The 24,671-nt window shown below is 56.1% G+C and overlaps 1 protein-coding gene across 8 annotated transcripts in view; it reads right to left on the reverse strand.

The window, feature by feature from the left end:
* CACNA2D2 (calcium voltage-gated channel auxiliary subunit alpha2delta 2) overlaps nucleotides 1-17,764 on the reverse strand; it is a 139,689-nt gene extending 121,925 nt beyond the window's left edge. For all 8 annotated transcript variants that reach the window (XM_041761257.1, XM_041761254.1, XM_041761255.1 and 5 more), the window contains exon 1: nucleotides 17,294-17,764. In XM_041761257.1, the coding sequence (XP_041617191.1) occupies nucleotides 17,294-17,508 (215 nt within the window). In that variant the 5' untranslated portion in view covers nucleotides 17,509-17,764. The remainder of the gene's footprint in view (nucleotides 1-17,293) is intronic.
* Nucleotides 17,765-24,671: the final 6,907 nt, after the last annotated feature.

The following is a 24,671-nucleotide window of genomic DNA, read 5'->3' on the forward strand; positions in this document are numbered from 1 at the left end:
TCCGTATGAATTATTAAAGCTCATTTATGATGGGCCTGCCTAGGCCTGTGGCTTCTGTGCATAATTCATGGCTCTCCCAGAAGGGCTGGGTGCTGGAGCAGCCAATTTTTCCAGGAAGCAAGAAGAAAGTACAGAGAAGGAGTAGCCCAGAGCTGGGCTGTCTTCTGCGAATGTCTGCCTCCCTGTCCCACCTGGGGCAGCCCAGCACCTCCACCCACCCTTGCCCCATGCTGCCTTCTCCAGCATATTTGGATTCTGGTTCCTGGGGCCTGAGTCCCTGGGCTTTGTGCAGGCTCACCCACTCCTGTCTCTGTGCCTCAGTTTCCCATCTGTGGACAGATGGGGTTGTGGTTTTCAAACTGCAGTGGCACCAGGATCATCCACCTGGGCTCCCCTGTTGGGTGAGGATCATGGGTCTCAGGGTACGAACACCTAGGTGTCACTGTTTGCAAATTTCCTAGCAGTCTAGAGCTGGGATGTAGCAATGAGCAAGAGGAGTTCATGAAGCAGCTGAGGCCTCCCCCAAGCAAAGCAAAGGGTCCAGGCCAAGGACACAGGGTACCTGCCAGCCAGTCTGCCCAGGATCCACCGTCTGCTCCCCAGGCCAGGAGCCACCTGCCCTAGTTACTGGCACAGATCAAGGCCGTTTTTGGGTCTGTAGCACCTGCTTCTCACCCCAGTATATTCCCCAGGGAGTCAGGCACAATGGGAAGGTAACCCCTAACCAGGCCCATTTAGCAAATGGGTAAACTGAGATTTAGCAAAGCTGACTCTTAGGAGGCGGATATATTGATGCAGACCCCCTGTGCTGTGATAGGGGAGCCATGCCTGCTCTCAGGAGGTACACAGTATGGATGAAGCCCCTGTAGAGGCCACTGGGTGAGTCAGGGAGGAACCCAGGAGCTCCAGCCACCTCTCCCTGCCCCACACCAATAGCTGAAGCCTGACTGGAGATGGCAATATAGGTTCTATCCGTGTGTCACCAACTACTTCAGTCAGATTCTATGATTCACACGTCCCCATCTCCCCTCCTGCACATCCTCCCCACCCCCTAGCATGAGTCAAATCCTCGCTGAGCCACAAATAGCTGTCCTCTATGTTCATCCTCGACATGGCCTCCTGCCTTGAGAAGAACAGAAACCCCTTACTTGGGGGTCCTTAGTTCCTTCTCAGGGCAAAGATCCGTCTGTGGAAGCTGGCAGGTCCCTGGAAGACACCCAGGTACAGAGAAGAGGTAGAGCAAAGACCAGAACTCAACCTATCAGGGCCAGCTTTGTTCTCTGGCCTTGACTCACCTCTACCAAGTCACTCCCACCAGGAAGTCTTCCCAGATTTCCCCCACACCCTCTCAAACCCGTAGTTCTTATCCCACTTTACTGACCCTTGCCTTAAGTTGGGACTATAGCCTGATCCCATCACCAAGCTCCCTGCAGAACTTAGCTTGCAGGCTGGCAAAGAAGAGTCTTCTGGAAATGCCTAGGGACAGATTTATCCAAACATCCTCTGATCCCCAGACTGGCATCTGCCCTGTTCACCTACCTTAGCAGTGGGGCAGAGGCTGCAGGGCAGGCTGGGAAAGGGCCTCCAACTTCAACAGCTAGCAGAGCACCAAGAAACGGACCAACGATATGGAGCACCTATGGTATGCTGGGTGCTCTGTGTGCGATTCCCACTGATGTCACATAGCACCCTTGGCTAGGTGCACACCAAACCAGGCCCATTTCATGGATGAAGACTGAATCTCAGGGGATGAAGCAACACACCCAAAGCCACACAGCCAGTCCGTGCTGAACCAAAATTTGAACTCAGCACAGTATGGCTCCGGAGCCCAGGCTCTGTCTTCTAGGGAGACATGACTTCTATGTCTCCCTAATCCCAGGATGGATGCCAATGGCCAAGATTTAAAGTAGGAAATAAGGTGCAGACAAGGGCCACCCCTCTTTTATGACCTTTCCCAGTTTTGAGAAGGGGCCCACCCTTATATCCGGACCCCTACTGCCTCCTCAAGCAAGCCAAAGCTGGGTGTAACTGGGAAGTTCTTACCCTCTCCCCAGAGCAGTCCTATCCTAGTCATGCTGTCCCACCCCAGGGAGCTTGGACTAAGTCAGGGCCGGGGGGGGGGGGGGGGGGGGGGGGGGGGGGGGGGGAAGCCCACTTCCTCTGGGATTTGCTTCTCGCTAGTCCCTGGCTTCTCAGAGGCTCGAAGCTGCATGTAAATCGAATGTGAGTGCTCAACCCGCCTTGACATGCTTTGGGCTGGTTCCTCACAGGTGCTCTGTGGTGAATCCTTTAGCAATGCAAATCCTCTCTGCGGGCTGTGCTGTGCCGGATCCGTGGCTACAGCAAGGAGGGGGGTTCAGAGGCCACTTCAGCAGCAGCACCTCCTTCTGAGGAGCCCCAGGGAGGTGCCCAGGCCAATATGAGCCACTCTGCCTGGTAAGCCTGAGTTGTCCTGGGGGCTGGCTGGAGGAGAGGCAAACCCGGCAGGGCTTATCACCGACAACATACTCTGCAGGTGTTTCCAACCTTCTGCAAATTCCCCAATAGCTTGCTCCCTCCCTCTCCATTCATTCATTCAGATGGTTCCTGCACCAGGCTGCAGGCTGGGTCCCGGGATACAGTGGTGGCCAGGGCAGATTTGGGCCTGCCCTCAGGAGCTTGACATTCAAGCAGAAAGGATGGACGTCTGACTGGATTCAGACCCGATGAGTGGAGAGAAGAGGAGTCTAGCGAGCCTTGAGGGGTGGGATGCGTGTCAAAGGGCCTGACCCAACCCAGGGGTCTGGCCAGGTGAAGGTAGCACTACAGAGCTGGTGTGCAGTCCTGACAGGTGCAGCACGTGCAAAGCCCAACAACTCTGCCCACAGCGACGTCCTGTGAACACACAGAACAAGCGTGAGCACCAAAGCAGGCTGCTCTCCCACACAGAGCCTGGCAGAATTCCCACCTCAAGTACATGGGGAGCACTTCCATGTACCAAAGGGTGGAGGGTGGTGGGCTCCTGACAGTGGGGAGATAAGGAGAGCAAGGCCCTTGTGTCCCTCCTCACTGACTTGCAAGGGTATCTGCCCTATGTTTACCAGCCCAGTTCACATTCACCCAGCCAGTCTGCCTCTCCCCATTTCTCAGATGAGAAAAACAGGGTTCAGAGTGGCTGCCCAGCAACTTTGTAAATTGGGCTTAACACAAGATTACCTACTACTTGTCCTGCTGGGAGAGGTGCTTAACACTTGGCCCCCACCCTCTGGGATCTCTCCATCTGGGAGAAGTAGGCCCCCCGGGCTGCATGGGTCTGGAAGTACCCAGGGAAGGTGGGCCCTCTGGGCAGGGGAGAATGGGGAACAGACTGGCAGGGGAGTGCTCAGTCTCTATTTACTCATTCATTCCAGACTAACAACCAGGCCCTGGTGCAGAGCCTCCTGCCCTGGGCATCCCAACACTGCCCCATACTTTGTAACTTGTGACCTTGACACCTCCCCCAGCCCACCCTCTCCCCCGAGCCCCCTGGCTGGAGCCAGCAAAGAGCCCTGAATCTCAGCTCAATGTACATTAGGGATTGGGAACAGTATTTTTTTTGGGGGGGGAGAACAGTATTATTATCTGCACAGGCTAGATGGGGCTCCAGCAGTAAGACCCTCCTGCTGCCACTCCAGCCAGAGGTGCCCGCAAGTGCAAAGCACTCACAAGTTCCCTGATGTTTTCGACTGTCATAAAAACTGTCACAAAAACACTACCTCTTGAGTACAGGGCCAGGCACATAGCAGGTGCTCAGAAAGCATTGGCTAAAAGACTGGATGCTCTATACTCACAGCTAGAAAAATCCAAGAAATATGATCCCATTTTAAAGATTAGGAAACTGAGGCACAAAAATGACTCAAACAAAATCATATTTGGGACTCTTTTTAGGACCCATAGCTTCTCTCCTTCTCAATTCCCACCTCCTTGACCAGGTTTTCTAGCAAGCAGCAGGCAGGTGCAACAAGGTCAGTAGAGTCCATGGCTCTGGGTCCCTCTGGAAGCCTCAGGGAGTCCCCACCCTTCTGCATGTTAGAGTAACGGCCTCCATACGCCACCAATCTGGAAATCACCTGTGAATTTATTTCCTCAGGCGCTGGCTCAGAAACCATGTAAATCACCCCCACTTAACGGTCTCTGGGATTGTTCCCTGCCACCCCTCTCCAGCTGCTCTGTGCCACGGAACTCAGTGCCGCAGGGCCCCAGTCGCAAGCAGTGCACAGCCCAAGGTGTCCTGGGTGCTAGGTGTGCAGCAGGACACAGATGGAGCCTGCCTGGAGCTTCAGAAACTGGGCTGGATCTGTAGGGGCAAACCCCTCCCCTACCACACCCCTGCCCCTGTCCTTGCGGGGGTGGGGGGGGGGCTTTCTCTCAGAGGAAAGTGGGTGTGAGTGCTCTCCCCAGCCTCCACAGCCCTGACTGGGGGAGGCCCAGGATCATGGGAATGGCAGAGACCCTGAGGACGCCTGAACTCCATCTGGAAAATGAGCCCTGCCCCACCTCCCCCACCACTACTGGAGGCAATGTCTCTCTCTTCACCCCTTGGATGCTGCTTGGAGCACCAGTCACGCATAGTTATTATTCAGCCTTGCTTCCATTTCGTCTTCACTGACGGTCTCCCCCACAGACTGAGCTCCCAGAAAGCAGGCCCAGCACACAGCTAAGTGGACTCAGGCGGGAAGGGGTGGTCAGGAGGGGGGCTCTGAAACATGGGCAGGTTATGGAGTAGTCAGCAGGGTGCATGAGGCAAGAGCATGTCAGGAGGGAGTAGGGGCACTCAGCTGAGGAGGCCTGGTGATCTCCCTGAGACAGGCCACAGACTCTGGCCACTGGCCACATGCAGAGGAACCTGGGAACAGACAGTTTCCAGAGGCACCACAACCAGGAGACTCCCCAGAACCAGTATGCCAGCCCCTACCCCTTCTGCCTGGAAGCCTCTGTCTCCCTTGCTGTGGAGGTGGGGTGGGGTGGGTGGCAGAGGGGAGGGTCCTGTGTTTACTTTCCTATTCCCTATGGCCATGCTTCTCTACCTTGGCTCACCTGGGTGGCTCTGGAAGATACTGGTACCTAGGCCCTGCCCCCATCCAATTAAATAACATAGTCTCATGGGTTCCTGGACCCCACCTCCCCCTCTCCCCTAAGGGCAGACCTTAGAGTCAGCCCCCTGAGCTGGGACAATTCCTTGTGAGAGAGCCACAGGAGGGTGTGTAGAATGGCCTTTGCCTTTTGGCACCAGCAAAGCCAGGCCCATATGGAGGCCCTGTCCTAGACCTTAGTTACTCCAGCTTCCAAAGACACAACTAGCTTGGTCTGTAGATACCTGTGTAGACTCTGTTTGGTGAACATTTACTGAGTTCATTTACTGAGCAGTGGCCCTGCCCCTGCCTCTCCTGGGCACACAGCCTCGAAGGGTAGGCAGCAAGGTCTACAGCAAGACAAGAATAGGGGAACCTTCAGGCAGCCTAGGGAGCCTCTGACCCACAAGGGAAAGTCAGGGGAGGCTCTGGGGAACAGTGACTCCCAGTCAATCACTAAGGGACAGGCAGAGGTCAGTTGGACCACAGGCAGGCCCTTTGCAGCCCATTTGACCGCTCCCTGGCTTACTCCACGTTTGGCTCACAGTAGCTGTTTGTTACACCCCCATGGAAAGTGATGGCTGCTATCCTGGTGGGTACTCAGTCCTGAGGGCAGAGATCCCCTCCTGGGCCCACTCCTAGGCCCATGAGAAGCAGCCCCCCCTCGGGCAGCCCAGGTGGCTCAGCAGTTTAGCTCTGCCTTCAGCCCAGGGTGTGATCCTGGAGACCCAGGATCGAGTCCTGGCATTGAGTCCCTCGTCGGGCTCCTGTGTCTCTGCCCCTCTCTCTCTCTCTCTCTCTGTGTGTCTCTCCTGAATAAATAAATAAAACCTTAAAAAAAAAAAAAAAAGCAGCCCCCTTGGCTATGGTCTCCACAGCACCAGCTTACAGGGGAGGACAGAGAGGAGAGCCACACAGATGGAGTATCAGGAGAGCATCATCCTCAGCTGAAGAAGGATCCATCAATCTGGGGGGGGGGGGTCCCAGGAATAATGAGGACCCTGAGGCTCAGAGGAGGGCAGTGGCTTGCACAGACTCCCACAGTGAGCTGGACACAGACCAAGGATAGGGTGGGGTAGGAGGACACCGACAGAGGGAGGAAGGGCAAGGGGAGGCCCAGGCCCTACAGCACAATCTCCTGAGGTTTCTGGGCACTTCAGCAGCCAGGGTCTGGCTTAAATACTTGACCTTGCTGCCTCTGAGTCTCCCATGGGTAAATCCAGGCACCACCAGGGATGGGTGGGAGTTGGGGGATGGAGCAAGTGGGAAGATGGAGGGTAAAGGGTAGGTAGAGTGGTGGGGGCATGGGGGGAGTGAATCTAGACTGTCCTGCTCCCCTGCTACCTGTCCACATGGGTGATCACAGTACTGTCAGCTCCCAGCTGGCTAATGGGAGAAAGCCTGAAGGAGGAGGTGGGCTGCAGGAGGGCCATGTGAGGCTGTGGCTGGGTGCTCAGACCTGAGTACTGGAGTAGGAATCCTGCCTCCACTACTATCTGTGTGATTTCAGCATCACTCAGCCCTGCTGAACCTCAATTTTTCTTGTTCATCAAATGGGAATAAAAATGGATTGATCTCACTGGATAGGATACATGAAACACATTACTCAGGGCCCAGCTCATAGTGATTGGTGATGTGGTTAAAATAACCACTTTCCTAACAATGTTTCCTTGAGGATGGACATGCCCCTTCCCTTCCCCTGTGCTTCCCTCCCACCTTCTTCCTCACCCCCATCCCATGTTTAGGCCTCTGGTCTGATCTTGGAGTAGAAATTGCTTCCTATTCTCCATTACTCCCCGCTTCTTGCTAACAAAACCCAAGTCTGTAAGCATCTCTCCTGCCTCCAGCCCCAAGGTGACCCCATCCTTTGCTCAAGGGTAAATCCTGATTAGCCAGAGCCAATCACAGTACACTTTCTCCCTTGCCAGTGATTGGTTTAGAGTGGACATGTGACCCAAGTGCTAACCAATGAGTTGTGAGGTGAAGTTGGCTAGGGGCTTCTGAGCCAGGTTTCCTGGCTTCTTAAGAGGAATCCAGTATCTCCCTTACTCCTATTGTCTAGTACCTGTGATGCCTGGAGCTATGGCAGCCATCATGTTGTCACGAGGGGAGTTGGCCAAGAATAGACCCACTAAAAGTGAGGCCAGTCAGGCAGAGTGCAGGGGTGGACTCAGTCCTTAATGACAGCTCTGGCCTCCCTATCAGAGGATAAAAGGACTAACCACAATGAAAAAAATCATCATGCTGTAGTCGCCATGGTGTATGCAAAAACTCCTTTTCGTAGTAGTAGCCAAATGTACTCTTCAGACTCACATTTTGGAGGGGTAGTAGTCAGCCCAGTGCCTACTCCTGGAAGGGCCCTATACACTGGGGCATAGGGTTGTCAGAAAGGCCCACAAAGGGCTGGGAAGCCAGAGGCAGGCATGGGTCAGAAGGGCTCTTTGCCTCAGTACTTGGGTTGAACAGACCAGCTTGACAGACCATGATGACCAAGGGCCAGGAGGTACAAAGGCCAGAGCTCCTACTAGGATCTGCAAGTGGCTGGGCCTGGCTGGAGCCTGGAGAGTCACAGGGCTAGTGGCCAGAGACTAGAGCCTGCCCAAGCAGCCTCAATGCTGGCCTGGGAAATGGGGCTCTGCCCACAGTAGGCTTCTGGGGTGCAAGGTTATCACTACCCCTCAGCAGGAGACACTGCAGCATGCCAGGGGGTCCAGGAAAAGAAGGGAAGTCTTCAGGTTTTCCCCCCACCCACCCCAGCCTCAGCTCACAAGGAGAAAAGAGAAACGTCCATCTGTGACAGCCATCAGCACAGAAGCCTGTTTCACCAGCTCATTTCTCTTTTCTAATAAATGAAGCTGGGGGCAGGGCTGAGGTGGGTTGTTTTGTTGTTTGTTTGTTGGAACTGGTAGCAGCACCAGGCCTGACCTTTAAGGCTTCAAATACAGCATTTTAGGCGGCGCCGGCAGGCAAAGAACACGGGGCTGCAGAGGGAAGTTATCAAGGCTAAAATGCCACGTCAGGCTGGGAACTCGAAGCAGAGCAGGGGCCTCTACCCATCTCAGGAACACACCAGGCCATTCCTGCCTGCCTAGCGACAAAGCTGTCCTTTCCGAGGGTACCCTGAAAGCCTTGCTGACTCTAAAATGGCAGGGAGGCACCAACGTCTGTCCCAGAGGAAGACCAGGAGTTGGGAGCCTCATACCACACAGGCACCCTGCTCTATAGGATTTGCCAGAGGAGGGATCCCTGGGTGGCGCAGCGGTTTAGCGCCTGCCTTTGGCCCAGGGTGCGATCCTGGAGACCCAGGATCGAATCCCACGTCGGGCTCCCGGTGCATGGAGCCTGCTTCTCCCTCTGCCTGTGTCTCTGCCTCTCTCTCTCTCTGTGTGACTATCATAAATAAATAAAAATTAAAAAAAAAAGAAAGAAAGAAAGAGAGAAAGCAAGAGACAAAGCATAAACTGAGGGGAGGGCCAAGGGAGAAGGAGAAGTAGACTCCACACTGAGCAGGAAGCTGGATGGGGACTGGATCCCAGGACTCTGGGATCATAACCTGAGCCAAAGGCAGATGACAGAGCCACCTGGATGCCCCAATAAATAAAATATTTAGAAAAAAAAAAAAAAGGATTTGCCAGAGGAGGCTTCAAATTGCTCCTGCATCCCATGTCAGGGATGATGATGATGATGACTGTTTTTGTTTGTTTGTTTTTTAGAGAGGGAGAGAGAGAAGTGGAGGGACAGAGGGAGAGGGAGAGAGAGAATCTTAGGAAGGCTCCATGCCCAGCTTGATGCTTGATCTCATGACCCTGAGATCATGACCTGAGCCGAAATCAAAAGTAGGATGCTACACTGACTGAGCCACTCAGACACCCCAGGGATGTTTTTTATCAAGAGAACCAGTTGTATGTGATAGTGCAAGGGCAGCTAAGCTGGGATCATTCTTTGAGCAGCCTGTATTGAGCACTGGGGACTGAGCCCTATCCACAGGGTTTGTGTAAGCGAAGACACGTAGGGCTTGAAGGTTCCTCTCTGCCATCTCAGACATCAGCTTCCTTGTCTTAAAATGGAGGTGCCTGGGTCCCCAGAGGCTTCTGTGGTTGGGATATGTCCTTCCCGAGACAAGGAACCATGCAAAGTCCATACTACCCAAGGAGACAGTGCCCCCAACGGGAACCCCCACTGGCCCTGCAGGCTCCAGAGCCCTTCTCAGTCACTTCTGCTTTTTGCAGAAGCTCCCTCCCAAAATGCCGAGGACATTGGGATACCCCAGTACTGACAACACACCCTGAGAATGCCAGGAAAGCAAAACTTATGATCCGCTCAGACATCAGAACCCATGTCAGAACCCTTCATATCAGGGCCAGAGCTCAGCTGGGCACACAGCAGCCCCAAGGGCCAGCACCCAGTAGACAAAAATTCATCCTTGGAAGGAAGAGACTTCATGGGAGGTGCCCTAACTAGAGAAACATATGGGGATCATCGAGCTACTGTACCCCAAATCATGCCAGCAACTGACTGCACAAATATCTTCCTAGGGGTGAGAACCCTAGACCTACAGCAGATGTTCCAAGGATGCCAGTCTCCCTCCCTTTGCCGTGCAAATGAGAAGCACCCACTCCAAGAGGGGGAAAATGCCAGCCCAAGGTCACAGAGCAAGGGTTCCCACTCTCACTACCCAACCTCCCTGCCTACCCTTCACATTCCCCACAAGGGAAGGTCTGTCTGCAAAGATGCTTCACTTCATAGAGGACTCACCAAGCTCCTCTGAGTCCCAAGTCCTCCAGTGCATCTAAATACCACTCAATCTGCAAAAATTTGAATTCCAAGGATGCACTGCAGCCTGTGTGTTTCCTTCACAGACTGTCATCGAGCCAGTTGGTAGATGATCAAACTTTCCAGATCAGCCTTAACTCGGGCTGTTCCTGACATAAAAGTTTGCAAAACACTGGCCCTAACAACCAGGCTGCTTTATTTCCCGCTGCCAGCATTTGCCCAGCCAGCTGTGGCATTAACTTCAAAGGCGGGTGCGGGAGGGGGCACTGAGAGCACGTCCTGGGTACAGAGAGATGAACCATGCGTCTGCATATGCACACATGCACAACACACACCCATGTTTCTGCTCCTGTTCATGCACACCTGCACCTATGTATACACATGAGCACATACATGCACACATACCTGCACATGTGCACACAAACAATATGCCAGCACACGCACACAGGGACACATATGCACATGCACACACACCCACACAAGCACATCTTCGTGTACAAGTGGACATTCACACAAGTATGTGTTCACGTGAGCACACCCAACACATGTGCACAAACACACACAAGAGCATACTCTTAGATACATCCACACATAGCCCAAGGCAAGGGCCAAGCACAGGAGGAAAGACATAGAAACTACAGCTGCGTGTCAGGTGCTTATAGGGCCTGGAGGTGCCATGGGTGCTGTGGGTGACAGGAGAGGTTTCTGGCACTTGAGAGGGTGGGCCTGGCTGGGCTGAGAACCGTAGCAGATCAAGTCAGGATCCACACAACCTTATCATGTACTCCCCGGGGCCAGGCCCGTCCCCTGGGACCTTTCATACCCCAGCCCTGTGAGGCAGCACGCTCAAGGGAACCCTATTTTACAGATGAGGCCCCAAGACCCAGAAAGGCCGAGGAAGTCCCCAAGGTCGCACAGCTGGTGAGAGGTGTGACAGAGCCTGAGGGTGCACCAAGCAGGGCGCTCATTCAGAGAGATTTGGCTGGCAGGCAAGGAAGGCATCAAGGTGGGAGCCAGGGACCCACCAGCTACACAGGGCAGTGAAGGAAGGCAGAGGGGACAACTCCCCCCTCTTACCACTCCTTTCCCCTTCGTTTAACAGAGTCATTTCCAAGGTGGGGAGAGCTGGTTAATGACCAGCAGGGAAGATTTCCCATGCCCCTCCCTCTCTGCTAAACAATTAGGTTGATTAGAGCTCAAAGTGGGTCAGTCTGAGAAGCAGCTTCCAGATACCCAAGGTGTGGCCAGAGGCCAGTATGTGAGGTGCGTGCCCCTCCCGCCGGCGGAGGGAGGGTCTGGCGGGGCTGGGGGGGTCAGGCCTCACTCTGCAGCGAGAACACAGCGTGAATAGGAAAGGAAGACCCTGAGCCTATCTTCCTAGGACATGGGGATGTCAGTCAGTGGAGCCCTGGAAAAGAAACTGAGGCCCAGGGGGAGGAGAGGGGCCTTGTCCAAGGTCACTGGCATACAAGCCACCGAGCTGACAGGATTGGGCTGGAAATACCTTTGACAGAGGTCCCTCCCAGAACCAGGCTAACCCGAGGCAAGGGCCCCCAAGCCCCCCATCTGAAGATTTCCCTCACCTAATCCTAAGCTAGACAGGGTCTCCTACTCCGTGAAGTTCCATCCCCCACAGGCTCAGGCACTAGCACACACAGCAGCCAGAAGCCAGGCGGACCAGCCCAGGCCCAGAAGGAGGGGGCCCAGCTCAGATGGGAAAGGGACTAGGTGGCCCACAAGCAGGATCAGGCCCAGGGACACCAAACCTATGACCTAAGTCCCATAGTGGCAGGGCAGGACCAGACAGAGTCAAGCCCCGGGGTTGTGCCTGCATAAAGTAGGGCTCAGACTGTGTGGGCCTGAATGACAGCATCCTTGACTCCTTTTGGGTAGTTCTAAGAGATCCCTGTGGCCCCCCCAGGGGCATCCCAATCCATTGGTGGTCACCTGCACTGCCAACTCCCCCACCGACCTTAGCCACAGGCAACTCGGAAGGCTCTTTAGGTTACACAGAACAAGAGAGGAAGGGAAAAGAAAAAAAAAGCAAAAACCACACATACACCTCCCTCTGGGAATACGAATATTGATTCTGTAGCTTCTTGTTTAGACAGTAGGCACCAGAGGAAAAAAAAAAAAAACCAACCTGACATGAACAGAAGCTCCCCAGTTGGCTGAAGGAATTGTAGCCAGCAGTGGGAAAGCCCCCCACCCTTGCCTTCATAGTACCCCAGACCTTGATGTACCCTGCCCCCACCTGAGGCCCTAAGCCCACTCACTTAAAGACACAGGTCACCAGTTCCTGAGGCAGATCTCAATCTAGAAGACTGCAAGGACAGCAGCAGGGCAGGGGTACTGGAAGGGGAAGGAGAAAGAGACCAGCCCCCACCCACACACACCACTACCTGCCAGATAGGCTCATCCCACAGGCCTGCCTAATTTGACCCCCAAAACCTCCAGCTGGCCCTTGAAGAGTTTCGTAGCCCCCCAGGCCACACCAGTCCTTGGAGCATGAAAACCACTAAAGTCTATAAAGCGCGAGTCCTCTGAAGTCCCCTCGGGGCTGACAAAACCCCCAACGGACTAGAGGATCCAGCCTCAGGTTTCCATTAACCACCCCCATGCCCTTTCTCTCCAGAATCATACTGGAATCTGGAGGGGGAGATGGCATTTTGGCATCTTGCAATGGGAGCCCCTCCTGCCCAACCCCCCATACCAGGCAGGTCTGGTAGATGACTCAAAGCCTTGGAAAAGAAGAACACCTGAGTTGGGGGCCCCATGATCACGTGTGTATGTGTGGAAGAGGGTGGAAGTGGGCCGGCAGGGCAGCCTTGGGGCAAGGAAGAAACCCCCCCGCCGCCCGCCCAGGTTGTCTAAGACTTGGAAGAGCAAAGCGACAGTGCAAGAAAGGTTACAGCTGGAAGGCCTAGGCACACCGCCTCACAGGTCTTAGGCCTCTTCATTTTCATCCAAAGACCCAGGTTTTGGGTCCCCACCCCCAACTTCCTGGGCCTACTGCTCAGATGTGCCCAGGCCCCTGGCAGGGCAGCTAAGCATCTAGACCAATCAGTCCTCTCCGAGGGCTGCTTTCAGAAATTGTGGGGCTTTGGGCAGGGCCTTCATCTTTCTGAGTCTCAGTGTCCTCATCTGTGGAACGGGCATGAGCCCAGGTTTTGAAGCCAAGGTAGTAATGTAGCTAAGGGCCTGGCCTGAGCTTACTGAGAGGAGGCCCACTATTAGCCTGGTGATGCTACCCACCACAGTTAAGCTGGGCTCAGGGAGGGAAGGAGGGAGGTGGCCCAGAGTCTGTCCTCCAGGAGCTGATACCCTACATAGGTGGGTACAGTCTGAGCCTTTAGAAGGTGTGGGTATGAGACCTATTTAGGTGGGTACAACCCAGAAGCCTTTAGAAGGTGTGGGTATGAGACCTTGAAAGAGGTATTTAAACCCCTCAACAAAGCATGCAGTGATGAGGGGAATCACCAGCAAAGCAGGATAGGAGGTGCTCAGCCCTTGAGAACAATGTGAAAAGGCTGGTGGGCAGAGGCCTGTCTGGCTGCAGCATTAGGGCCAGATGCTGACGTTTATAACAGGTGTCCCGGTGCCCACCCGTGGAAGCCTCCCCACCCCTCAGAGGTCTATGTCCCCTCACAGGAATTCTCACCACCAGCCTCTTAAGCAGGTTCTATTATCTCAGCTGGGGAAACTGAAGCAAGGTCATCCCAACAAGAGGGTCAGCTCTGGAGGCCAACGCTTGAGCCTGCTGGGCCTACACCTGACACCCAGCATGTCCCCAAACTGCCTCCTCTCAGGAGCTGGCAGGGTCCCCCAGACACATCTGAGGTGCCAGAAGCTGACAGTGCCCACCTGCATACAGGCAGCAGAGAAAAGGAGGCACTGAGTATTGAAGTGTTCACTCTACTTGTGAGTCAGTCTCTCCTTGGGGACACCAGGGTGACTGAGAATCCAGAGTGAGATTCGCCCACAGATTATGAGGAGACTCATCTTAAAGAATGGCTCCCCCACCTTCTCAGGGGTTAGTCTGACATGGCTCACCAGAAGGAGGTGCCCAACAGGGGTAGGGCACAGCAGGAACAGCAGCCCGGGGTCTCTACACCAAGAGGGATATGAGCCCTTGGCAGCTCTGCACACCAGTGGTGGTGGCAGCAGGCTGTGAAGCCTCACCCCTCCCTCCTGCAAAAGCTGCGGCAGGTCGTTGGGGAGATGGGGGACCCAGATGTGTGATGTTGCCTCCCTCTAACAGGGAGAGTCACAGGGAGGTGAAGGCACGGGCTCCGAGGCCCAGACAGGCACACGTCACCCACCATTAACCGTAGCTAGACTGACGCATGCCCCGTCGTGGGCACTCAGGAAAAAGAGCACGTACTCCAGCTGTCATTAATCTGCTAGGTGGGTTCAGACCCCTCGGGCCGCTCTCAGCTCCCCACTCACCCTGCCAGAGGAAGGGAGTGCTGGCCAGTGCTGTCACCACGACAGAGTGAGGCTAAGAGGGGGCGACCAGCCAGGCAGCTCAGCCTGGGGCTCCCACAGCACTCAGCCAGGGCCCCACAGAGCAGGCGACGGAGGAAGCCAGGGATGCCAGAGAACTGGGGTCAGAGGTTCCCCCAAAAGAGGCGGTCACAGAGCACTGAGAGGGATGGGCAAGGAAATGGAGGAGTGGGGCTGCGGGGGCCCCAGAAGGCGGCAGGGGAGGGGACCAGAAGACACATGGGAGAAAGACGCGGAGAGAGGCAAAGCAGTTGCCCTCGGCAGGCAGCAGTGGCCATTCGCCATTCAGGGCCACGGCGGGAGTGCGCAGAATTGGGAATGGGGAGGTGGGTAAAAGGGAAGAATGTGCTCTGACTCCTCCCCCAACTTCACCCCCAAACATACGAGTGCACGGGTACACACCCATGTACCTGCTCTCATGGCCTCCTCGTTTGAAACCCCGATTTAGGTCCAGGCAGGGTGAGGGAGTTCCCCCCACCCTCTGCTGCCAAAACCCAAGCCCTGTCACCACTCCAGCGGCAACTCCTCTGCCCTCCTTGGTTCACTGCTGCCTCGGTCCACTCGCCTGATGGGCACAGAGCCACTCTGCCACAGCAATCACAGAAATAATGGCCACCGGACCCCAAACCGACACTGGCTTAAAACCAGTGGCTCGCAGAGCTCTGCCAGACGCAGATGAGGAGATGACTTTCCCACCTAGGGCCCTCTCCGCCCAGGGGTCGTCACACCAGTGCCATGACGATGAGGCTCCCACTTCCCATCTCAGAAAGCCACCTGTATCAAAGTCTCATCCTAGCCTGGCCGCTGACCCAGGAAGAGTTCAGGGAGGTCATCTGCCCCCAAGGCAGCCCCACGGCAGGCAGCCGCCTCAGCCTTTTATGTGACTTCGACAAAAGCCCCAAAAGCCCCGGCTCCAGCTGGCCATGCAGGGGCCCTCACTCCATTCCCTCCCCTTCCTCCTTGTGAGGATCAATGGGCATCCGCATCTGCGGGACCAGGGCAGCTGAAGGGCGCTGGCTGTCACGGTAAACCCTGTGTGTCGTCGTCACATTAGTCACTTCCCCCTGGACCCTCAGAGCCGCGCAGCCCCTGTCCCACCCCCACTCTCGTTCTCTAATTATGGTTTGCGAGACATGTCCCAAACCCTCAAATTAGCTCCAACTCTACGGACAAGAGAAGAGCGTCCAGCTGGAAATGTGCCGCTGCCATCACACCCGCCTCATCCTCTTCTTGCTGGGGACAGAGTGACAGGTGTCCACTCTGGTCAGGGTCTCACACTGTCCTTCCAATGGAGACCCACGCAGGCCCAGCAGCCATCTGGTCCATTGCAAGGAGAGGGGGCCAGGTGGGAAGAGGTGAAAAGAGACATCTATTTAAACCTTCATTCAAGGAGCTATAAAATGGCTAGGGAAAAAAATATTGTGGCTTGGCTTTGAGGAAAAAAGAACAACAAAAAATAATGCTTTTGCTCTTTTTTAAACATTGTGGCTAAAGTCCATTTTCATCACAGCAAATAAAAGACAATAACGCACCCACAAGCCCTGAACTTCCATATGATTCTCCTCTCCTTGAGCACCCCCTCCCCACAACACATACACACACACACAAATCCAGACGGTTGACAGAGGACACGTCCGTGCGGCACCTGTAATTTGCCAACTGATCACCCGCCTGAGCACAGCCAGGCTGTATGAGGAAAGAAATGACGAGATGAAGAGACACTCAGCAGTGCCTTTCCGAGTTTGTTTTTCCCTCATCTGAGCGAACCTACCAGCTGGAGTTGGCAGGTTTTGAGGCAAAACCGGGGTCTCCTACCCTTGGGCAGAAATGGTCTAATGACGCAGAGTCAGCCTCTCCCCTTCCCTGAGGCCAGAACCTTCCCCTTGGCCACTGGCAGCCCAGCTACTCATTTCCCAAACCCCAGGCCTGGCTACTGGTGAAGTATCCCAGGGACAAGTGGCTCCACAGACCTGGAGACAGATAGCAGACAGCAAGGCAGTCACCACGGCCCAAAGCCACAGGGGTGAGAGGTGTCTGGGCACTGACCTAAGTCTGGGGCATGGTGCCCACAGAAATAGCTGCTGTCCTAGAGGCCACGGGCACGGAATGCCTACTCCAAGCCCCAGACACATCTGGCTGAGCTCATCAGAGGAGGATGCCCAAGTTTGCTGGCCCTTGGGGAGGGAGAGAAGGCTCAAAAGGACCATGAAAACCGGCAGAAGCTGGCAGGGCCAGGAGATGCTATCCCCTTGTTGGCAGCAGCAGCAGAGGCAGGCAGGGGTCCACCCTGCCATTCACTTTCTGCCCCCATCCCAGCACCTTCACCTCCCAGCTCTCCAGGGGACCCTCCCCTCAGGTGCAGCGAGGGGACAAGCACAAGGGACACTGACCCCCTCGGTGGCACGGGTCACAGCAAGAAGGTGCTTGCACCCTCTGCATCCAGTCCTTCCCGTCAAAGGAAAAGGCCAACCAAGACAGGTGTGGAGGTGTCCTCCGCCTCTGGCTCAAAAGCGCCGGGTTCCCACTGGGGAGGAAACGTGGAGCGGACGCGCGGCTCCAACTCTGCCGGGCAGGGGTCGCGGCCACCCCCCACCCAACCTCAGGCTCCCCTCTCAGCGGGACAGCGGCAGGGGAAGCCCCCCAGCCCTTCCCGAGGTTTGCAGATGCTGCTCTGCCCCGTCTGGGGGCTGGGGGGGGCACAGAAGGGGCACCGCGGGGAAGTTTCGCGACGCAGCCAGAAGCGCCGGGACCGCGGCCGCCACCGCGGCTGCCCGTCCGCGGGTCTCGGGGCCGCCGCCCCCGGGCGCAGCCGGCGGCCGGACCCAGCGCCCCCGCCCCGGCGCGGGGAGGGACCGGCGCGGCCGGGGGCGGAGGGGCGCGCGGGGCTCGGCCGGGGTCCCGCGGCCGGCGAGGAGGCCACTTACGTGTGCTGCTGGGGGAAGCTGTAGGCAGACGCGCCGGGGGCGGCGAGCAGCGGCAGCAGCAGCAGCGGCGGCAGCAGCAGCGACAGCGGGCGCGGGGGCCCGGACGGCGGGCGCCGGGCGCCGGGGCCGGGCCGGGGGCCGCGGCCGGGCCAGGGGAGCGCAGTCGGCGCCGGGCCGGGCCGAGAGGCGCCGCAGGTCCAAGCCGGCACCGCCATGTTTCCATTCAAGATGCGGCGCCGCGGGGAGGGGGGGCGGCGGCGGCCGGTGGGGGGGCGCGGGCAGCGGGCGGCAAGCCGGCCTCTCCGCCTCCTCCGCCTCCTCCGCCTCCCTCGCGCCGGGCCTCCCGGGCTGCCCGGGCCGCAGCGCCTCTGCGGGCCGCGCGCCGCGACCTCTCCGCCGCGCTGACTCGAAGCGCTCTGAGCGCCCGGCCCGGGACCCGCGCTCAAATAGCGGCCGCCGCCAACCTGCCGGCGCCGCCCTCCCCCTCCCCCTCCCCCTCCCCCTCCCCCTCCCTCCCCGGCCGGCCCGCCCCCGCGCGCCCCCGCCGCGGCCGCGCGCCCGCCCGTGCCCGCGCGCCCCTCGTCCCCGCGCAGCCCCGAGAGCGGCGCGTGTGCGCGCGCGTCCTGCCCCAGCCCCGGGCCGACCTCGCGGGGCGCGCCTCTGCCCCCAGCCTCCGCCCGCCCGCCCCTCTCCGGCGCGCCCGCGGTGGGAGTTCCGGGCTCCGCGGCCCACGGCAGGCGCACGGGTGACCCTTACGGGGGCTCGACCTTCAACAGGCTCGAGGCCTGGAGTCGCAGGTTTAATGGTGGAATGGCAGACTTCAGACCAGAGAACAGGGCATCGGTGCTAAACTCACACCCCCAGCGGCCCCGGCTACCTGCAAGAGTCCTCTCTTGGGGGACTTGGGTCCTCACTCCCTGACGGAGAGGAAGGGCTTCGGCCTCCTGGATCCCTGAGCGGGAACCTGGGTCCAATTGCACAGTTGTGCGGGGTTTGAGAATGGCAGGATGCAGCCCTCTACAGCTACTCATTTACTTCAGGGGCCTAAGCAGGCAGTGTGCGCAGACCAGACCCTAGCCACCCCCCCACCCCCCACCCCCCACCCCCCACCCCACCCCCGCGAGACTTCCAGAGCCTCTATTTAGACTCCATCGGCGCCAGGAAGCTCATCCCTGCACAATCCAATCAGTTCGGTCCTGAGGCCCCTGGCTCCTCCCTGCTGCAGGGAGAAGCCTGGGGCCCGTGTGGCTTCTGACTTTGCAGCTTGTGGGCCTCTCAGAGCCTCAGTTTCCTCTTTTGTGGATGCTTGTGTGGGGTGCTTAACCCGATTTCTAGGATGAAGTGAGAATGGGAGTATATTGCTTGGTAAGTTGAAACACTCTTGGTTGGCAGAGATTCCCAAATCTGAGAGATTCCCCTGAAGTTGCCCCTGGAACTCTGCTCTTCCCTCTAGACAGGATGGAAGAGTGCTTCCTGCCAGCTTGGCTTGGGGCAAGATTCTTTTAGCAATAGCTGACCACAGACTCTGGGAGTTTAACATGAAGAATGAGGAATAGTAGCCATGTGGGGAAGAGCCCCCACTTTATGGTATCTGTGTGAACCTCCCATCACCCACTCATCAGTCAACCTGAGGAAGACTTAATGTTGAGGAGGGAAGAATGATGGCCCCCAAACTAAGGAAGGCAGAGGTCAGGGGCTGGAAATAAGGCTTGGGACAATCCTTACTAGCTCCCCAGTCCTGCCTGGGGTGTCCCACACCTGCCCCCACCCTCATAAGCCAGGGCTTGACAAGTGGACAGCTTTGAAGTTTTCCCCCTCCCTGATCTAAGTGAGGTTTGCCAACAGGCCACAAACTCTGAGGCCCCAAAAACATTATCAGAGAAAGGCAATGCCCTGGACCTCAAACCCCTGACAGTCTTGGGCCCTGGTGAGTAGGAGGGGCCTAATGGACTCTGAGAGGCCAAGCTAGGCCAGCTATATGGGGACAAGCAGATGCCTGATTGTGCCAGATGTCCCCACCCCCACCTCTGGATAGGGCTAACCCTCCAGGCTAGACAGAAGGGGGTAGGGGGTGGGGGAGTTCTGCACAGAAGATGCAACAAACCCTGAGCTAACCAACCCCCCTCCCAGCCCCTCCTGCTGATACCTGTCTCCAGCATCTCTGTTTCTCCCCTACTCGGGGCAGGATGGGCCCATGGTGTCTTCCCCCATCTGTTTGCTGGATAAAATGCCTGTAGTGCACGGCTCCAGGGAACCTGCACAAAGGGTGTTACCCTCTGGGGTTAGGTGTGCTCTGGGATTAGGTGGGAACCTTCCCACGGCAGACTCTGCAGTGTCAGGGTAAGAAATGTCAGGGACAGTGTCTCTGCCCTTTGACACCAGAGTGACAGTACTGTAGCTGAAGAGTGCACAAGCCATCAAGCACCTGTATCCAGACTGGGTACGGTGAGTGGGCCTTGGTAGTAGGGCATTTCAGTTCCAGCCACCACAGATGTGCACCTAATTGAGGCTGCTGGCACAGAGGGAAAGGCGGGAGATTTTGGTTGACAGGCCGTTAAAGGAAGACAAATAAGGAGGGGAGGTAATTAAGAGTACACGGGTAGTAAGAGTTTACACATTCCAACTTCTGAGGCTCACAACATCCTCGGTTTCCTGGCGGCTGGCTCCAGCCACAGTATAAAGTCATGGGAGGAAAAATCAAGACTTCCCAGAAACGCGGGGACTTCCATGGCAGGTACATTGATATGTTTGGCAGCAAAGGCCTGGGGCTACCCACCTGGCCAGAAGCTCCTGTGTTGGAACACAGGGGGTGGCAGAGGGGGGGCCAACAATGGCAGGGGACCTGGCAGGTGCCAGTTCTGCATGCAGGCTGAGGGGAGGTCATCTCAGCAGACCAGAAGAAACTAAGAAGTCTTTATGGAAACCCTCCAGTGGGCCAAGCAAGTCCTAGGTTTGATTATGCCATACAAGGGAGGAGGAAGCCCATCAGGAATGTCCATCTGGGATACCTGGGCCAGCAAGATCCCCCCCTCCAGCACTCCCTCACCTCCAGCCTCCCTCTCACACCCTTTGCCACTCCATTAGCCAGTGGGCTAGACAGCTCCCTGTTTTCTTAGGGCTTTCCTCCTATGGTTGCCTCAATTTGAACCCAGGATATTTATGGAACCATAATACTGCTTATGCCAGGAAGCCCTTCCCATTCCAGTCCCTACTCTCCTGGCCCCACTTCTACACACACACACACACACACACACACACACACAGCCTGCAGCCTCCATCTTAGATTCAGGAAAATGCTTGCACACTGGACTCTTGTTAAGCTGGGACCTGAGCCTCCCTTGTCCTTGTCACGTCCTCAGGGCCCCACACAGAACCTGGCCATTAGGAGAATGCAGGAATTATTGACATAAGGACTTTTGAGTGACATCTCCAGGAGCTTGGGGGTATGCCTGGGAAGAGTGGTCTAGTCTGGGCATGAGAAGTGAAAGTTTTGGCATCAGATATTATAGGTAAGTCACTTTGCCTCTCTGAGCTTCCGTTTCTTTGTCCATGTAATGGGAGCCATGGTACCCAACTGGAAGGGGCATTCTGAAGACCCAAAGCATGTAAAACCTCAAGGGCAAGGCTTGGCACCTAGCAAAGGCTTAATGAAAGGAAACCACAGAGAGACTCAGGCATCCCCAGGAAGAGCAGGGCCTACTTGCCGGCAGGGAGGGAAGTCTTCCTAGAAAAGAAGAGATTCCAGTTTGGCCTTGTAAGACAAGCAAGATGGGATGGGCATATCAGAGAAGGAAAGAAAGGAGACCCCCCCAGACTTGACCGTGACCTGAGCCAGGACCCACCATTCTGAGCCCCATTGACCCAGCTCTGCCTCTGTCCTGGCAAGTATCCTTCTATAAGAGGAGGCTGTCCTCGCCTCATTTAGCCCCCTCTGATGTGCCGATTCTCTGCCCGCTTTGGGCTAGAGCCAGTGGTCCCTAAGGGCCCCCAGCCAGGACACCTCCATGTATGGGCTGACTGCCAGCGCTCACACCTGCCAGTGGCTACTTTGGCTCGCCCACTAACTCCTTAGGGACATCCAGGGATGTGATGGTCCCACAAATGCCTCTGCCTGATCATGGTGCAGATGCAGCATGGCATCCAGGTGTAATCAGACAGGACCCCACTTCCAAAGACATTAAGAATCCTTCAAGGATTCTCTGCACAGTAAATGACCCACAATCCCTTTAGTGTCACTTATTGTAATAAATGGAAGGGGCCGGAGCTTAACCCTTTCAGGTAATGTAAACCATCACCACTGGTCAAAGTCCGGGACAAGTCCTAGGCTACAGACTGTCAGAGCCTGTAGGACCTCCTTGTTAGACAGAGAGGGAAATTGAGGCCCAGATCGGTGAGGAGACTTGCCTGAGGCTGGCAGTCAGTGCAGATCAAGGGTGAAGCTTCAAGTTTGAAGACCTAGGTTGTCATCCCAGATCTGTCTCCCCATGACCAAGAGTGATGCCAGTCACCCAGACCTTTGTGTCCCCATCATGGCCTCTGATATCAAGAATCCAGTACAGTGCTCCTGGGGGAACCCAGGCCTCCTGGTACTATAGTGGAAGCTCCCTGGAAAGTCCTCCATCATCTTGAGCGACACTGAACTCTGCTTATTTGACCTAGAGAAGACATTAGTTAATTAGGTAGATTCTGGCAGGTGTAGAGGTTTGATCCTTGGCCCCTGGGAACTCTCCACTTAGTAGGGAAATATGACATAGGCAAAAACACAACGAATACCTCAAACGATGAATTACATCTTGTGGGTGAAACAGGGTATGTGGTCACTCAGCAATGTGAGGCTTGGTGATCAGGGAAGGCTTGCTGGAGAAAGAGGCTTTGAAACTGACACAGAAGAAGTGGGAGGGCTTGAATGGATGAGTGGCTGGAGATGGAGAGAAGAGCATCTGAGCAAAGGGCTGAGGCAGGATGGTGCCAGACGTATACAGGTTGCAGTGAGGAGACTGTCTGCCCAGGCTCCGGCTTCTTTCTCCCTGGACCTCTTCTCGAGGCGGAGGTGGGAACACAGCCCCCCGGAGGAGTTCCTGGCAGACGCAGGGAGGTGGATGGCAGGATGGCTCAGCTTCACAGGCAGCATGGGGCAGGGCTCAGCTCAGGGGTGACGATGAGCAAGGGTGTCAGGACAGCCTGTTCCCCTCTGCACTGAGATTCCAGAAGCCCAGGTGGCCTCATCCTTAGAGAAGGAACTTTGGTTGTGTGAGTACAGGGAAGCACACCTTTGCTGCCCTAGCTGCCCTTAGCCAAATTAACCAACCTTAACCAACTTAGGCAGGATGGCGATGGACACAACTGTCCACGAGTAGCCCCTGTCTTGGTGGTCCCCACTCCCACCAGTAGCTGTTCTGGACAGTTTGCAGTTTTTCTCAGAGAGGTCCAGCCTCTCCTTTTCCAGATAGGAAACTGAGTCCCAGGGAGGGGCAGGGCTTGACCCCTGAGGGGGTCATGGTGGGCAAAGAGACTCAGGCCATAGGCTTGGGTCTAGGTTCCATACTCTGTGCCCCTCCCAGCCCCTAGAGCATTCCCAGAACTCCTCTTGGGAGAACCCTGACCTGAACATCAGCCCCCGGAGGTCCAGGGGCTGCCCCTATGTCCCACATGCAGTGCTGATTGCATGGCACATAGGCTCAGATGCTGGCTTCGCCCCCTGGCCCTGGGGCCTACACCCCACCATGGCAAGAGAAAATGAGGACAAATAAAAGAGAGAAATTCTCCCCTCAGAAGAGCATTAGGTGTCTAAATGGCTTCCAAATAAATAAAAGTCTCCTCGGAGCCCCTGGCCAGGACTGACAGTGGCTCTAACTCTCCACTAGACATGTTTTTCTGCCTCCAGGTGGAAGTGAAGAGTGTCAGTGGTGGGCTAAGTCAGGCTCTGACGGAGTCTGCCTTCCATCACCGCCTAACGCCCCATCAGCAGAATGGCCACGGCAAATTGCCTCCTCTGATAGCCGCCCCTCCAGGCCCTCAAGATTGCAGAGACGAGCGGGTGCTGGCCTCCCCCACCAAGACTGGGAAAGAGAATAACCTGTCCCTAACTTGTTCCTTTAGCAAATGAGGGAACTGAGGCACAGAGGGTTTTGGTGCCTTGATGGATGTGTCATCTGAATGAGTTAGCTCTACTCAGTGTGAGCACAGAGTGAGAAATCTGTTTCCTAAGGGAGGGCTCTCTGAGGCCAAGTCCACACCTCATGCCATCCACCTTCCCCTCCCCAACAGCAAAAGGGGCTTGAATGGGGGCAATAAGTACTGATGGTACATAAAATGGTAGGAGAGACCAATGCTGGACTCCAGGGAGTAACTCTTTGAGCAATGGGCTAGGGAAACTCCTTGAGGAAGGTCTTTTTGCTTCTTCTGCTAAAAGCATTCCTTGGCTTTTGCCTTCTAACCCTTTAGTGGATTATCCTCTGCTAGGTGGTCGAGGGGAGGGGAGGGCAGGACACAGGTCCACCATCACTTAATTTAACTGATGGCTGCTGTTCCTGTGAGGGGCAGTTAGCACTTCGTTTGTTGAGCCTGAAAGATGGATGAAGCTAGGTGTTCTTCTTCGATTACTGAAGGACGCTGACACTGTGGGAGGTGGCAGGAGGACCACTCAGAACAGTGAGTTGTAAGAGGCTGGAAGTCTCCAGAGAGGGTGCTTTGTCCCATTCCATGAGGCTGCTGCCTCCTGGGGCTGGTGCTAGCACTCAGGACCCTCCCCCTGAGGTTCTTGGACACCAGGGAGGAGAAGGGAGGCTTTCTGCCAAGAGCCAGTCGAGATTTCCCATTAGCACTGGGTGTGAGTCTCTCCACTCTCAGAAGCATGGCTCTGTCTTCAACCTCGCTATCTCCCTGGGCTAGATCTTTTGAGACCCCTGCCTAGCCCAGGGTCTGAAGTGAAGTAGAACAGGGAGCCCAAAGGAAGGAGGCATGGGCTCCTCCCATTTTGGTGGCGTGGCGGGGGGATGTAGATCACAGAGAAGCCCCTCTTAGGCTGGACCTGTTGTCACAGAAGCCAGGACATTAGCCTTAAGCACAATCCAGGTGTACTTAGGATTTACCAACGACGCAGGCCCTTGGAGAAGGAGGAGATTTTCCAACCCAATCCCCTGTGAAACCTTCAGTGATGCTGACTCAAGGGGGAATGAGTGAGCCATTAGGATCTGCTCAGGAATGTTGTGTGGGTTGGAGGCTACTCTGTTCTCTAGGGGGTGCAGTGGAGGCTTGGGGAGCTTAACACAGATGGGCCCAGGCTGGGCAGGCAGCAGAGCTGGAAGCCCCAGCTCCTCAGGCCACACAAAGGGGCAAACAGGCAGGGCTGTCCCTCTCCCTGGCCTGAGTGGAAACA

The sequence above is a fragment of the Vulpes lagopus genome, chromosome 7 (genome assembly GCF_018345385.1).
Source record: "Vulpes lagopus strain Blue_001 chromosome 7, ASM1834538v1, whole genome shotgun sequence".
In the NCBI taxonomy this organism is placed as follows: Eukaryota; Metazoa; Chordata; class Mammalia; order Carnivora; family Canidae; genus Vulpes; species Vulpes lagopus.